The sequence below is a fragment of the Acipenser ruthenus genome, chromosome 12, assembly GCF_902713425.1.
Source record: "Acipenser ruthenus chromosome 12, fAciRut3.2 maternal haplotype, whole genome shotgun sequence".
NCBI lineage: Eukaryota > Metazoa > Chordata > Actinopteri > Acipenseriformes > Acipenseridae > Acipenser > Acipenser ruthenus.
In genome coordinates, this window is record NC_081200.1 from 32,208,378 (window position 1) to 32,223,056 (window position 14,679).

A 14,679-nucleotide genomic window follows, 5' to 3' on the forward strand; every position below is an offset into this window, starting at 1 on the left:
TCTACAACTGTTCTAGGATGTAGTTCACTTTTTAAGAGAAATAGTTATCCCGTGATTTAATGCATTTCAATTATATGATATTTTACAGAACTTAAAATCATCTTGTAATATATTGTCTTAATACACAGCACAAAATTAACCCTACAGGCCCTGGTACTGTCCCGCCTTGACTACTGCAACTTCCTCCTGGCCGGCCTCCCTGCCTCTGCTATCCGTCCACTCCAGCTCATCCAAAACTCGCTGCTCGCCTTGTCTTTTCCCTTCCTTGTTTCTCCCACGATATACCGCTGCTCCGCTCTCTGCACTGGCTCCCTATCGCTGCTCTCATCCAATTCAAAACTCCTGTACTCGCATATTGCTGTCTTGACCTTTCTGCTCAGTCCTATCTCCAGACTTTTCTCCCTACAACCCCCCTCGCCCCCTCTGCTCCTCCACCACTGGCAGATTAGCTGTACTCCCCCTCTGCTCCCCCACTTCTAGAGCCTGCCCCTTCTTCACCCTTGCCCTTCAGTCCCTGACCACCTTCCGGCGACTCCTCAAGACACACCTGTTCAGACAGCATCTGTAAACCTCACAACTCTTGACTATACTGGACTATATGGCACCTAATTGTACCAGTATTTGCATCAGCTTGTACTTGCACTGAACTGCTCCATACCTGGCAGCATTCTACTACTGCTCTTAATTATAACTACTTCCTGTATCTTGTATTTGATTTTACTCCGATACGTATCCTTATTCACATTTTTTGTAATTTCTCTTATTTGAAACCATTCTCAGTCATTTATCATACTTACCAAATGCTCTAGATGACATTTCTCAAATAAGCAAATATTTTTTACTATATGTTAACTGCTCTTAGTTGAATTCGCTCTTAAATGTAATTATTTACTGCATTCTTTATTTTGCTCTTTTGCTCTTATTTGAATTTGATCTTATAGTACTTTACAACTGTTCTTATCTGTAATGTGATATTCTATAATGTGATAATTTGCAAGGAGATAATTTGTAATGTGATACTTTGTACTGTGATACTTTGTAACAACTGTAAGTTGCCCTGGATAAGGGTGTCTGCTAATAAATAAATAAATAAATAAATAAATAAATAAATAATACTGTGGACTGCAAATACAGTTTTATTTATACAGTAACTCCAATTTCATAATTGAAAGAATAACAAAACATAAAACAAAGTGTTTAAACCTTTAAGTAATATCTGATTAAATGTATACATATGCAATATTGATTTAGTTAAATGTGAGAGGTGCTATACATTTTAAATGTGAAGTAGTTACTGAAGTGTGAAGAGCTCATAAGCTCAAAAGTTATAAATTCTACAATAGAACAAGCTATTATTTTTTTTTTTCTTCAATGCTTGTGAATATAAGTGCTCATATGGCCAGTCAGAGACATTGGCACTGGCCACTATGTGCCCTGTTATTGATTTTCAATGAGAAATTCTAAAGTGGACTTACTGGACCACCCTTCTCTCCTGCCGGGCCAGGTGGGCCTTGGGGACCTGGGCGACCAGGAAGACCAATCGGACCTCCTGGGCCAGCGGCACCACGCTCTCCTGGAGACCCCTGGAAAAGTGAGGACATTAGAATCACATAAACTGGTTCATGTTACAGCAACACAAGCTTAATGACATTTAATTTAAGATATATCTGACAATCAAGTTTTTAAATCAATTATGAATTACTGCTGCTAATGGTGATTCTACCTAAAAATCTTAAAGTAATAATAGGTCTAGACAGGGCAAAGTACTGTTAAATAATAGAATCATTGGATTTACTATTTGTAACTAGGTTCATAGAGGGTTAAAGTTCTCTCCATTTCTAGTAATGAGCTCCTGATTTGTGAAAAACAGAGCCCCCTAATTATAAAAGGTCACTAATGTCAAATTGATTCTGCAAGACCTTTACTCAATGTTTCACATTTCCTTTCACAAACAAATGTTTTGAAAGTAAACGTTTCTCTAATCGGATGATTTACGAATGCAGAACCCTGTCTAAAGTCAAGAGCACGTCAGCTTTATAGTTGCTAATGTTTGTTTGATAGTTATTAATAAGACTATTAATTTAAAATATACAGTGCTCCCCCTTTTTATAATGCTGTATTTGTATTGTGCCTTGTAATGAGAAGTCAATGGATAATGGAATGGATCTATGGGCTAAAATCGATTTATGACCACAACATCTTTAAAACAGTTCCACTGTACAAAGGGTCACCAAAAAACCACAGAGCTCTATATTTACTTCTAAAAATTGAGTCATCCATTGGACCCATCAAACCTAATCACCTGCTTTTTTCAGCTGCTTCAGCAAAATAAATGAACTTAGGCGTGTTCATCCTTGTACAGAACTAGGCCTGTGTTTTCTGTTACCATGGCTCTGTTCTTCAATACATTTTCACCACTATAAATACTTTGTCATTTCCGATCAATAATCATTGTTAGCTTCAGCTCAACCAATGACAGACACCTCATCGTTGACCAAATCGTCAACTTCCCTTACATGAATCATGCTTTGGCTGTATGATTTCTTGTCATCTTGCTTACCTTCAACATCTGTAGCTATTCCCAAACCCAAGTTCTGTACACTTTTTTAAACAACGAGCACAGAATCTGCAATGGCACGGCAAGTTACCTAACGCCATATTTCAATTAACCCTTTTCCCCTTATTGACATGTTTTGGCCTTCAACCACAATAACAACTGACAAATCAACTTTGAATTGCAAATTCTGACAGCAATCAAAGCGGTTCTCAAAGACAGTCTGTGACAGCTCTTGCTGTTATTCAAGTTTATACATAACATGTTCTGAGGGTTGCCTCTTCTATCAACACCTGTGTCTGCAGCTGTTAAGAGTTAATGCAGTGGGACACTTTTGACACTTCTTCTTTCCCAGATTTAGCTTCTTTGGACAGTCTCTGGATGATTTTGATAACCACTGAAGTGAAGTGGTATAATTAAAATGAATTTCAGCTTATGCAGGTTATGCAGTACATTTTGGCAGTCATTTTCCAAACTGGTCTGTTATCACAGGTAATGCCCTCTGTGCAAGGGTATTATTGCTATAGTAAGTCAATGGACATAGTGAACATTTGATATTTGTAATGACAATTTGTATTATTTTGGTATCTGGGTGTATACCAACAATCATTTTTTAGCCAGCCAGCTTGAAATATTTACAGCCATTTACTTATAAGTATTCTTATATTTATGTCTAAACCAATTATCATACACTATCTAATAATAACAATTAATTCCTGTTTTTATTTAGTAAACTGTTTCTTCAGGACAATTTTCTTCATTAAAGATGCCGAATATGTTTTTTATTTTTTTATTTTAGCAGTTACAGTACCACTGTTGCACAGTTAGAGTAATCACAGCTTTTATTCCAATTATTTTTAATAATTTGTGCTAGATGAAAAAGGGAACAAGTGGTCGATGCAGTACATTGTGAATTGATTGCATCATATTCTTTTTATAGGTGAGCATGTAAATATATTTTAGATTTATTTCCAGTGATGGAATGGGAAATAAATTATGGGAAATTAAAAATAAAATGCATGACTGAACACTGTCACCTTTAAATTTCATGGTATATTAAATATGATTTTTTTTTTTTACTTCAGCATAAAAAACATGTGTTCCTATTCAACAGCTGCATTGAAAAAAAACAATGATGACTTTTTTGAGATGTCTACCTGAGCTATATCTCCAAAATTTAAATACATGATCAGAGAACCAATTATATAATAGAATATCTTTATTTTTATATAGCACCTTTCATAGTGGACCAACCATCACAAAGCGCTTTACAGAGGTAGGCTGTGAACTGCGCATTATATGCAGTCACTTACAATCGGACATTGATTTAACATCTCATCCGCAGGATGGAGCACAAGGAGGTTAAGTGACTTGCTCAGGGTCACACAGTGAGTCAGTCAATGGCAGAGGTGGGATCTCAACCAGTGACCTTCTAATTACAAGCTCTGGACTTTAACCACTGGACCACACTGCCTACTGAATTAAGTGTTATTGTTCCATATTTTCTATTGTCAGCAAATATATTTTTTATCACTCAGCTATACAGTGGTAAACATATTTCTGATTGTATTTAATTCCATAAACACTCAATATATTAGGTAAACTGGTATATATTTAAATGACACTTGTGACTTAAGCGCCTGCTGTCATATTCCCCTAATATATCTTTCAGACATAGCAACTGTGTGGTTGTCTCCTTAAATATTGCTGGACAGCAACAGGAGGCAACATGTCAGGAGACAGTGATTACTACCAAGATACCCTGTTCATCCTGTGTTGCAGGATAATATATTGCAGGATAATGTTAGAGGTTCCTTTACAATTTCTTAAAAGGTTACAAACTGCCCTCTAGTGTTTACAAATGCATTTGCTGACTACAGACGCCCATGGAAAATATTCTATAATTGTAGCCAGCTACAGCTTACTGTGCAAAAAAAGCCATTTCATATCCCTTAGTCCAAATGTAAGATACATTCCCTAACCAGTCCATTTCTATATACATAATGCAAATTCGAGTATGGGCTTGACAGACTGCTGAGAATATCTTATATTATTACAGTAGGCTTAAGCTCATCATTAAACCAGTGTCTTTCTCAAGTCCCAAGTATAACAGAGCATAAAGAAAACCATTCAATTAAATGAAGCCATTTCTGTAACTTGGCTAATGTTATATACTGATACATAAAGAACACATATATAATACAAGCTAGCACAGTAAAAATAAAAACTGTGCAAGTCATCTTTTGTGTAAGAAAATATGTTCACATTCATTTTAATGTTTAAACGGGTCCTGCATTTCTGAATGGGAATAATTTACTACGACAAGCTTTTTCATACAAGGTTAACGCCCCATGCTTGACGTGAGTATTTCAACAGTGACATGTAACCATAGAAAACAGTACTTACAATTGGGCCTGAGGGACCCTGTGGGCCTTCTCCTCCCTTTAAACCAGCTGGACCCTGCAATTAAAGAATCATAAATGTTCAATCAAGCTGCAGAGGGGTAGCAACACAACATTAGCTTAATATCATAGTACTGTATCTAAATCTGCATGTGTTAGAAACATGACACCTATCAGAATACTATATTCATTTTGTAAGGATCTTAAAATGCATTTTCATCAGTGGCAACTATTATCTGTCGATTGCAGGAAGAAAGCATTTACTAAGACGTCCTTTCAACAAGAACAAGCACAATTATGTATCTACATTTTCTCCTGTTTAGAATGTTAAGTTAAGAATAGGTTACTGGGGTCAGTACAGAATTAACTCTGGTTAAGGAATGATGATCCAGTGCAACAGTCGCCTTCATTCCAGCAAGCAAACAAGTAAAGTTGCTGATCCTGAAACAGGCACACGTCTCTTAAACTCAGTGTGAGACTGAGGTGTCCCATGGATCACAGAAGAAGGGCAAGGCAAGAACACTGCAATGAGTTTTCAAGTTGGTCTGTCATCAAAAGGTACTAATACTAGCAAGTACACATTACCTTATTGTACCCTATAATGAAGTAAATAACAAATCTAACATAACATTAAATATTGGTTCATGGTTTACTTGCCTTCTAGTGGGAACTACCACTGTCATTCACAGAACATGAAAACTGGATGCCATGGTTGTAAGTATTTTTTAGGATGATGGCAACCAATAAGTATTGGAGGACTGCAGTGGTTATTTTTGGGAGTTACCCGTTTCTCTTACCGTGGCACCGGGCAGACCTCTTTCACCAGGAAATCCTCGCAGTCCAGAAGGCCCGTCTTTGCCAGAAGTGCCCTGGGGACCTGGGTCTCCCTGTTAGGAATAATAAAGCACAAGAATGGAACATTAATAATCAACATCAGATCCTGATTGTATAGGGGGAATCATTCCAAAGCATTTCTATCTAATCATCACTGAAAGTCACTTCCACCCAACAGCTAACTGAGCAGGTTAATCCATCTCTGTTCAGTGCCATGGCTACCAGGTGAATCCAATATTCTTTTAATAGTGGAGGTATATTGAAACTTTGTCTTTATGGACTTGCTGAAAACAAGGGCCGATTGATGTAAAAATCATGGGAATAACGTGTAAGTGCAAACACAGTGATTGCAAAGATTCAGACACAGTTTTATTGACTGGAGAATATTATGTGAACTACTGCACCAGCACTGTGCTGTTTTGTAACAACTCTGCTCATTGGTCATGAACACCCTTTCTATTTAGAGGGTTGTACCTCAGTTGTATGCATTTAATATATATATATATATATATATATATATATATATATATATATATATATATATATATATACACAGTCAAACCTCTTTATACCGCCAGGTAAGGGGCATGGACAAAAACGGGCAATAAGCGAGGGTTTAAACAAAAAGTAAAAAAAAAAATATGTGTATATATATATATATATATATATATATATATATATATATATATATATATATATTCTGCTGTTTACAAAACTGATGCTTTAGTTTAAGTCAGCCTTCATTTATGCAAAACTTGCACGTAAACAAACAAACCTCTTACCGTACCATTTTCTTTTCTTTACTTTTTTTTTTTTTTTACATTTACTGTGGTTTACAAAACTCACTTATTTTAGAGTGCGTCCAGCCTTTTTCAGGTTAAACAAATCAATCTGTTCCATCAAGGTAAGCCATTTGTTTTTATCCATTAGAATGTCTCCAATTGTCCTTCGGTTAACAGTATATGCCTCACTTAGGTGAGAAAACATTTGCAATGTCTTGCTTTCTTATTTTCAGATGCACACATGCAGATTTTTTTTCTTTTGCTCTGGTGTTAAATGTAGGGTCGACTCGCCATGTTGTACTTTCTGTTTTGCTTTGGGAGTGGGATGAACGTTCAGTTAATAACGAATTAGGAAAGCGAGTCAAAGGTTAACTGCATAACTTTGTTGTTTTAATTGGCCATGATTATTTCGCTGGCGCTACAATGAGGGAAACTACAGTGCTTATATTAAAGTTTGCTTGGCTTGGGAAGTTGGCGGGTGGCATCTGTTCAGAGAGAATAGCTGGCGGTATGTGAGGGTGGCGTTATAAAGGTGGGACAACTGTATGTGTATGTGTGTATAATATATAGTTATTTGTTTATTTCTCATACTTTGAGTGATTTTATCTGGGCAATCCCACCACGGCAAACCTAGGCAGAACTGATAAGTGAAAGCATTTCTGCAATGTACAAATATCTGACTCCTACTGAAAACTTCGTTTGGCAAAAACTTCAACTAATCAATAAATAAAGCTCTTTTTGAATAAATTAAACAGACGATGAATGCCAGTTCTGATGCTGGTGTTTCACTACTTTATAAGGCTCATTTGTCATGATTTTAAATGAAAAATCTAATGGAAATCAGCTCAAGTTGATCCTGTTTCTTTTAAATATGAATTACCATTTACATCTCTGAACCTGCTTTGGGGAGTTTTGCAAGTAGTTTGTATTTTCTCCATCATTAATGGAATAAGTGTTGGTATTCAGCACTGATTGAATGGTTTTAAAGATACATTTACTAATACAATACAGCCATAAGAGGTTTCTTGGTTTGGTCAATTTTAACTTAGTGTTATCGGGTGGCCAACTGCAAACCCCATGCATTTAATGACTCGGTCTTTCGTTTGTATCAGGCAGGAGAAATAAAAGCCTTGGAGTATTTTACCTTAGCGCCTTCTTTTCCAGCAGCTCCTGGTAGACCCTGCTCACCTGGAGGACCAGGGGGGCCAGGATGACCTCTCTCACCAATGGGGCCGGTCTCACCAGTAGGCCCCTGCAAGATACACCATTCAGTGATAAGTCAAAGAAAGAGGCATTTGAATTTTAAAAGTCGATAAAGAGGTTCATTATTTGTATGTCTACGTTTTACTTAATACCTAAAATGCTTGTCTTTAGATTCAGTTATGACTTTTCCTGTTTATTCTCGTTAACGGCACACTAAACACTGACCCAAAATGTCAACAGGGATTAACGTCAGCTTGTAAATAGAGGGGTCAGTGAGGGTATATTTATAAAAAGAGCATTTGATACAAAAAGTAAAGGTTACTTATCGGGTACTCGAAAGAATAGAAGCAGAGATAAGCACACTGTTATAAGAATCACATGAATGGGATCCCAACAGCTAAATAAGATGCAGTTCATCCCAAGCCAGACAACAAAGCAGTGTCTTATAAAACACCTAATAGTTCAATAAATAAAACAACATGGTTTTTATTGAGCTCTCCCTTTAGAAAGTTTATCTGCTGCTTCTTTGAACCAGCCGCATGAATTGTTTGTTTTCCTCTCCTCAGTTTGGCCAGTTAATCTGAACACGGCTTTGACTGTCTAAATATATAGTAGTTGTAAACACAGCAGACATGATTAATCCTCCTTCGAAACATGCTGAAATAATGCAAAGGTAATAGGGGTCTACAGCTTTGAATATTAAGCATGTCTCAGTTTTATGGGAATAAAATAATTCTCTGTGCCACATACTTTAGGATATTTTGTCTTGTATTGCGTACAATTTCTAGAAAGTCATTACTGTTTTAAGTCTGCAAGGAGTTGATATCAAGCATAAGATTTCCCAGACCAGGGCCAAAACAACACCACATTATCTGTAATAGCTCTACATGCTGATTGTGCAAATCAGCTTTAAGATGAAGAGACATTTGGGTGTAATTTAATGATCAAAGCAGTCTTAAAGGGCGAAAGTATTTAGACCTCTCCTAGATTGCCTTACCTGTGGACCAACCACACCGCCAGGGCCTGGAGGACCAGTCTTTCCTTGGAAGCCCTGGGGGAATAAAACAAGATTATTGACTCATCTAATGAAAATACAATCCTGCTTTATTCTGTAACAGACTTGAAAAATATATTTAACATATATAATGCATTCGTTCAGTGAGAGAGAGAGAGCTATGAGCTTCGTGAAGTTCAAAAGAGGGCCCTTTTGTGGCCGATTGCAGCATAACAACTTGCAGTAAATTATGGATTAGGAGACCATCTTTAAATGGCAAAAAAAACAAAACAAAAAAACCTTGGCAGAAAACTGGCAGTGTATGAGATAAACATTATGTAATACATTTGTTGTCACAATGTACTGTTTTATATTTTTGCTGTGGAAAATGTACTGTATTGAGACTGCAATCAATTATTTGAGCTTATGTTCTTGACTAAATCAATTAAACAATAAATCAGGTATTGATATGTAATGAATAATGCTTTGGATAAATGACTAGAATATAATTAAGAAAGTAAAACCAAATTTATTTCGAATTACTTAGGAACAAGTTATTTAGAAAACCATCATGGCTGTCAACACTTTCTCTGGTTTTTGTTTGTTGTATTGCTTCTAGGCATACTTAAATCAATATTGTGAATGTGGAATGGATCTAAATATTCTTGCTGCTAAATGACCGTATTGCAAATAGACATAAATACCTAATGTCGACATTTATCCAATATCTCAGCACACAACAAATTTAAGCAATGATCAGCTTCTCCCTCCTGAAGAAGATTAAACCTCACATGAACTTAGAAAACAAAATCCTGGATATCCTCCCACCTTGTACTATTCACTAACACTGGGGAAGGCTTATAACATTGATTTATAACATACACTTAGAACATACTGGTATTTTCTGCAGCTTTAGAATTTACTATCAGCCTGTAAAAAAAGTGGCATACACAATCTACTACATTAGAATGATTAGGTATTGTAGGGTACCCAGAGCTTCCTATTTCATAACTAGACATGTCACTGCATCATGAAACATTACCTTAAAATGTATTACGCATTGTGTTTTTTTTTTTTGTTTGTTTTTTATAAACTGTATATCATGTATTATGCATCTCTCTGTATTTAAAGTGTTATGGATTTTCTTGTTGTTACTGCATCTTGTAAAGCGCTTTGTGATGGTGGTCCACTATGAAAGGCGCTATATAAAATAAAGATTGATTAAAACATACCCTGTCATACCCTAACTGGCATGGGAGCACTGTGTGATTCAATTTATTAGCCCTCATGTTCCATTTGTAATCTTTCATGTGACAACAGTTGAGATGATCTATAGATAAATCCGTCATTAATTTGTCCTAGCTGGGACTGGTTCAACTCTGCTGCTGTACACTGTTAATATGGAACTCGGTCCGCAGGGAAGAAATAGAGTAACTATGACATCTACGCACCTTGAAACAATTAATATATTGTTTGATTAGATTAACAGATGTTTTGTTCCCACAGTCTATGCAGGTTTCTAAATCATTCTATCTATACGGTATTGCCATATTGTGGGGAAAAATAGCAAGCTGTCTGACACCTGCGTCGAATGTTTACTAATTCCACGTACACATATTTCCATATGTGGAAATTTAAGACAAGGTTTTATTAGTTGTAAAGCTATTTTTCATCTCCTGACTGTCCCAGGTGTGGTAAAGCTCAGAGATAGGGACAAAAACAGGTATACTTACAGTCTCTCCCCGCTGTCCAGGGTGACCAGGCAGCCCATCCTTACCAGCTGGTCCCTACAATAAGAAAAAAAAAAACAAAAAACATATTCAAATTATATTAGTTTTCAATAGTTTTACACTTTCAAACACTCTTGTAAACGTGATGCTTGTGTCTGCATGACAAGTGAATTACCTGCTCCTCGCAGTCAGAATGTTAAACATCACTTGTCTGAAGTATAACACTGATTTGTACACCAACCTGCAGTAGCTGCTAAGATAAATATAGACTGGTAAATTATCCCCCAGCTATAGAGTCAGCTTGTACAGCCAAACACGATGGTTCTGTTACTTGAATGTCATTTAACTTACATCTCCTTGCAATTACTTTATACAACCATTATGTTGTAGCTATGAAAGCTATAAAAAGCCCATCCTCCTAATAGGTATGACAAAGGTTATAAAAATGTATTACTTACAGGGGGGCCCTTTGGTCCAGGAAATCCGACTGGACCCTGAGGTCCTTGAGGTCCCTAAAGTATAGAAAATGAGCTGTTTGAAATACATTACAACAGCTGGAGTTAAGACACAACCACAAGTAACTGAAAAAAGCAGATTCAGCAATTTTGTAAAACGTGCTGCCATCTTTAGTCAAGCTGGTTTGAATTCAGCAGGGTTGACTTCCAGCAAGTTAGTGGAAGAAAAAAGTATGATTTACAAAAGTTGCTTATATTTTTGAGCATTTGAAGAAATCAATAAATGCTTCAGAAGAGTTATTTGATGACAATTAATTACAATCATTAAACAAAATTTTCAATGGACTTCCTGAAGTAACTGGTACACTTACATGACTTATTTTGTATGCAGATACAAGCTTTAAAAATGTTGAGGTGCTGTACTCATTATTTAATTAGGAGGTGCATAAACATGTATGCAATACTTCCTCAATACTGAGTCACTAGTAAAATGAATCTATATGTTCTCTTGTCTGTATTAGCTTGGCTTGTACAGTTTGTTTTGACTGATGTTTTATTCATAATGTACCTAAAGTTTAGTTTATTGACAGGTGCAAATGTATTTCATAATTAGAACCATAACATGGGAAAATAATTCTGATGCTGTGGCTAAAATAATTAGTTATTGTTGATATTTTATTTTACTTTTTAATGTAACTTGTTACTTTACTTATTATAAACAACAGTGAATCTTGACATATTATGATGTGATATAGGAAGGTATTTCTCATCTAACAGCTGTTTAATTACAAACAAGTACCAGTGTTTTCCTTTCAAGCAATGAGTTCAGTAAATTGAGTGGGTATTTTTAAGGTTGTCTGGTTTGTATGTATTTTAGTGGCCCACTTCCAGATAATTTTCTATACTAAAAAATAAAGCTTTGTTAGAGAACCAAACCAATAATACAGTCACCAAGCCATACCTTTCTCTGGAGACCTGTCGCATATAGTAACCAAGACTTTTTTGGTTTATCTATTAAGACCAGCCCATGCCTTCCGATAAAAGCTAGTGAAATGTTCACCTGTTTTGAAAAAAACATTGTGGTTCAAGACATTGTACTTACTCTTTCTCCAGGTGGGCCAGGTGGACCATCATTGCCTGATGTACCCTACAGAGAAAAAAGATCAGTTTTGCTATCTTACATTTTAGTAAAAAACAAAAACACTATACATTTGATAGCGGACAATGATATTGTTTTAAACAGGCAAAATGCTGGTTACCTTAGGACCTGGTTTTCCAGTAGGACCTCTGGCACCACGACCACCACGTGGACCCTAAACATATTGTACAAAAAAACAGCCATGATATTGACAAATGGTTAACAAACACCTTATCTGTAATATAATATAATATAGAATAATAATTACATACCGTTGGACCTCTTTGCCCCCTTGGACCTGATTTTCCTACAAGACCCTTAAAAAAACAACAACAAAAAAAATAATAAATAACACAATATGAAGCCTCGACAGATACCAGCTGTGTCCTTAATGAAAAATTATACAACAACTTATTTCACCTGGTAACATTTCAAAAAGGATAAAGATAATTTGTACTTTTACAGACTTAAAGTAAAGCTGTTTTTTATTAGTGCTGGTGGTCTGAATGCACAAACAGGAACACATATAATTTGGAGGAACAGAAATAGTTGCCTACATTCACATAGATGGCCTCTACACTTGTAAAACCACTTAATTAAACATCCACCTAATTTCTAACTAAAATAGACAGGTGGTGAATTACAGGTGTCTAGTCAATTTAAGCAGTCTACTGTATATGTAGTCATGTTTCCCAAAGACTGCTGTTGAATTTAGAAGCTTCCAGCATATTGTCTAACAGGCCAATCCAACTCACCCCCCTCGGGACCCCCTGATAATGGGGTAGAGACCACCTCCTTGACCTGCATATAGTACATTGGAGGTTTTTGCGCTCAGAGATGTCATACTCCTGACAGTCTCATGTTCTACCTCAACAAAGCAGCACTTTCTGTATTCTCAGCTAGTCCACTTCATGCTGAGAAGCTTTGATTTCGAAAAAAATGATTTTTGAAGCACCAGCACAATTTCTCAGTGTGTTGTTTTGTTAACTCCTTTAATGTTAATTTAGTGGGTTGGAATGTGAGAATGTATTTTTTTTGCTGGGACATATTTGTTTATGAATTCAGGAAACAATGACAAAAGTATTACTTTTTATTACAGATGTGCAGAAACTTTCAGAATTAAGATCCTTGCTGCAATTATAATATTGTGAGATGTTCTGATTTATAAAACACTGTAAGTGCAACAATTGACCACTGGGTGACACTGTGTGATATGTAAAAATGCCATTACAAGTAAGTGATTTTAGCCATAATATTCATTTGTCAGACAAACTTATTGTATTCTATTATGGAAAATTAATCAACTGTGTTACATTGCATATGCATAGGCGGTGTGGCATTTATTTTTTTATTTTTTATTTTTTTACTGTAATACTGTATGTGTGAATGTAATAAATAAAATAACTTACCCTGGCACCTTTCTCTCCATTGGCTCCTGGAAATCCGGGGAAACCAGTGGAGCCCTAGTGATAGGAAAACAGAACAGTGAGAGAGATACATACCATGTACCCAAATGGGCCTGATATCTAGAGTTTGGTAACTTACATTGAGTATATCCACCAAACACTTTCTGAAAATAAGGAAATTATATTTTGCATGGTTTTACTGCCAGGGTGATGACGAAATAATACAATGGAGTAAATATACTCAAAACAGACCTTTCTGATTAATAAACCCCAGTATAAACTTAAGACCTTTGTACAGTAAAAAAAGACACAGTGTCTAAGGAGTCTGCTTAAATGAAAATGGATTGCATGACAATGAACTGCTTACGAATCTGGAGAAAATTAAAAGTAGCTTACCACTGTACTCTCAGTCCTGGGAGCATTGGAAGCATTAACACAGTCATTAAAACTACATTTAACATTTTCAATAGAAGACACTATACATATAAACCTTATTGCAGTGTTAATAAAAGTAACCAGGGCTGTTTCTTCTAAGAGCTGCTCCCAGTCTTGATTAATGACCTCAATAAACTGGTGAGCGGCCATGACTCCTAAATGTGTGATCATGCGTCAGAAATCAGAGGCAGCTTTAACGCTATACAACCAGCAGCAATACTTTTGGGGTACTCTTTATCAAAATAAATGCCAGCATCTTAAAATGAAACAAGAAGATTAAAACATCAATTGTGGGAATGCTGTCCATATTATGCAAATACTATGCTTAAATTAAAGTTCAGTTACATATTGTGGATTAACATGAACGTCCATTAATACTGATTTCAAATGAGTGCTTCATTTCAATGAAGGGATTATGAGGCTGAATGACAATGCTTGCACATTCTTTGAATAAACCACACAGCCCCATTATCCTATAGTAGTATCCTTAGTATAGGTATAACCCACAGAGATGCAATATTTCATTTTAATATTTTCTGCAGTGGGGCTCAGTTCCTTTTTTTTCTTTTTGTGTTGGATTAAATTAATTCTTTATACCCCTAGTCTTTCGCAATGATTTGTAGTATTCGCATATTAGTTCAATAAAACAATGTGGCAACACTGCCAACACCCCTTCATATGCTTGAGCAGCCTTGGGAGGTACCTGACCTGGCCCAACCCTGCTTAGCTTCTGGGATCTGATGAGT

The 14,679-nt window shown here is 36.1% G+C and overlaps 1 protein-coding gene across 7 annotated transcripts in view; it reads right to left on the reverse strand.

Annotated features, from left to right (window-relative positions):
• Positions 1-14,679, reverse strand: part of LOC117417449 (collagen alpha-1(XI) chain-like) — a 92,246-nt gene that overhangs the window by 26,362 nt on the left and 51,205 nt on the right. For all 7 annotated transcript variants that reach the window (XM_059034874.1, XM_034029607.3, XM_034029608.3 and 4 more), the window contains 11 exons: positions 13,502-13,555; positions 12,365-12,409; positions 12,214-12,267; positions 12,057-12,101; positions 10,958-11,011; positions 10,503-10,556; positions 8,773-8,826; positions 7,717-7,824; positions 5,754-5,843; positions 4,961-5,014; positions 1,476-1,583 (listed from right to left, as the gene is read on the reverse strand). In XM_059034874.1, coding sequence (XP_058890857.1) covers positions 1,476-1,583; positions 4,961-5,014; positions 5,754-5,843; positions 7,717-7,824; positions 8,773-8,826; positions 10,503-10,556; positions 10,958-11,011; positions 12,057-12,101; positions 12,214-12,267; positions 12,365-12,409; positions 13,502-13,555 — 720 coding nt within the window. The remainder of the gene's footprint in view (positions 1-1,475; positions 1,584-4,960; positions 5,015-5,753; positions 5,844-7,716; positions 7,825-8,772; positions 8,827-10,502; positions 10,557-10,957; positions 11,012-12,056; positions 12,102-12,213; positions 12,268-12,364; positions 12,410-13,501; positions 13,556-14,679) is intronic.